Source organism: Neolamprologus brichardi, chromosome 10 (assembly GCF_056152115.1).
Source record: "Neolamprologus brichardi isolate AB-2024 chromosome 10, ASM5615211v1, whole genome shotgun sequence".
Lineage (NCBI taxonomy): Eukaryota > Metazoa > Chordata > Actinopteri > Cichliformes > Cichlidae > Neolamprologus > Neolamprologus brichardi.
Genome location: NC_142113.1, coordinates 25,484,828 through 25,487,116, shown reverse-complemented (window position 1 = coordinate 25,487,116; position 2,289 = coordinate 25,484,828). Strand labels below are relative to the sequence as shown.

The window sequence follows — 2,289 nt, the reverse complement described above, 5'->3', positions numbered from 1 at the left end:
CAACTGGCGCCGCTCAGGCTGCTTGCGAATTCGCAAAGGACCCACCGATTTCGACAACAGCTGGCGCCTTTTTCCTTATATCCATATCAAAACGGTGAGTTTTACACTTTCCTTTTAACGATTTCTCTCAAAAAGCTTTTTCATCTTCAAAAGACATGCAAATAGGCTCAGTAACACCTGTAATACACTTTTTAAAATATATATAAGCTAGCCTCTAACCCTCTGAGCTGAAAGTGTTTTAGTACACAATACCAGCCAAAAAACATGTCCTCCTCAGGTACCTTGTTTTTCTTACTCTTGCTCATATAATGTTTATATTTTACTGTTTTTCCTGTTTTTTAAATACTCGTTGTTATTTCTTTTTAGACTCTGAAATAAGTGTGCTCAACGCCTCTCTTTCTGACTCTCTCGATCAAAATGGTATGGTTCATTCTTGTTCTCACTCTTAACAGCTATTTGTGTTAGAAAAACAAAACATTTACCCTCTTTCCCGTTTTTCTCAAACTTTCCAGATCTAGCAGACTTTGAGAGGTTTCTTTTTTCCAGTTCGCCGAGTTTGTCTCCGCCAGTGCTCCAACGCTCGACTGGAAAGAATATACGGCTATCGACCCGTGAAAGACAAGAACTGCTTTCTACGCTGGGTCGCCCTGCTTCTTGTTCTACCGGACCCAGTTCCAACCCCGCCGGAGCTTCTGCTCTCCCCAGAGCCTCTGGGAAAAACTTTCCTCTCTCCGCCACGGAGAGGCACGATTTACTCGGTCCCTGTGCTACCGCGAATCGACCCAGCACAACTCGTTCCTCTTCTCCGCAGTCAAGCACACGAGATGCACTGCGCCTCCGTTTGAGATCCAATCACGGTTAGTCTCTCTCTAGCTTCTCGCTTATTTCTCATTTTAATAAAAAACTATCCCTTTTCTATTTAACATTACTAACTGTTTTGTATCTTACCCTAAAATCCTTAGGGCATTTCATGCGGAGGAGAAGGAGGAGCGTTAGGACCTCGAGGAGAACAAGGACAAGGGAAACGCGCAGACGGAAGCTAGCTTCACTTGGTATCCGTCTGGTTTCCCTTTTAGCTGAAGTAGTTCAGCTCATCTTATAAAGGTTTTTTTATTTTTTATTTTTTGTGTGTGTGATTTTTTAATTTTTCCTTTTTTTTTTTCAAACGAACTGTGTTTTGTTTTTTGTTCTTTTAATATATATAATTGTTAAAAACAATAAAAATGGATAACCAGGAACAAGACATTACAGACCCATTTCTTGCTATAGAAACAGCGTTAGCTAGGTTAAATGAAAATACATACCATTCTCAGAATACACATTCACAAGAGAGTGAGCAACCTGAGGTGATCAATAATAATGACCCTCTAGAATTGCTTAATTTAGCTCTTGCCCGATTAGCGCCTAGTGAAAGTGCCTTTCAAAATAATTCCCTCAGTTTGGGAGTGGATCAAGATGAAATTCAAACAGAGCCAGACGCGGCTCATTCTCAAATGAGTCTGACACAAAACATCTCCTCTTCTGATCCGTTTTTAGCCATTAATAGAGCTTTAGAAGCTTTGGCCCAAACACACAATGAGGTTCAAATACCGCCAGAGTTATTGAGCCAAATAAACAGGTTAAATCAAAATCGTTTCGCTGATGATCAAAGCCAGCATTCGCTAGTCTCTTCCCCAGACATCTGTGCGAATGACCCGCTCAACCCTGTAAGCAATCATCAGCCCTTTCAGCAAGGGGGTAATCCTGAGAATACTTGCTCTGGTAATTCACCAGAACCCTCTTTAATTGTTAGAAATAAATTTAATAACGTTGAAATTAGACAAATTTTGAATTTCCCTCCTCCAAACGATATCCCTGATTATGCACATTATTATCAAGGCGTAATGGCAAGTGCACGTGAAATATCAAACAGTGTCTCCGCCCACGCACGCCCAGGTGATCTATTACAGATAGAATTGAGAGGGCCCCAGTTACAAAGTAATGTTTCAGTGATTTTACAGGACAATCGTAATTTGAGTGAATTTGAAAACTTATTCTTGAGAGCGGTACAGTCCAATTGGGCAGTGATGTGTGATGGCTCACTTGAGCTCGTAGCTCAGATTGTTAGACCACCAGCCGGTAGTGGTAAGAGAATGCTTAAACACATACTCAACAGCGAAATTGTGAAAAAGAAAAGACGTTTTTTATACGTGGTGCATAACCCAGCGAATAAGTTATGTTTTGCAATAAGTCTAGCCCACCTTCTGTACCCAGATTTTAATGACCGACAGGCAGAAGCGTTCGCTAGAG

At 41.1% G+C, this 2,289-nt stretch overlaps 1 protein-coding gene across 1 annotated transcript; it reads left to right on the top strand.

Moving 5' to 3' along the window:
* On the top strand, positions 1–1,230 carry LOC118454358 (uncharacterized; the record flags this gene model as incomplete). The annotated part of the gene is made up of 4 exons (XM_087846745.1): positions 1–94; positions 367–420; positions 513–857; positions 963–1,230. Coding segments are annotated over 4 exons (633 nt in total), but the record flags the coding sequence as incomplete, so codon positions are not given.
* Between the last annotated feature and the right edge of the window lie 1,059 nt (positions 1,231–2,289).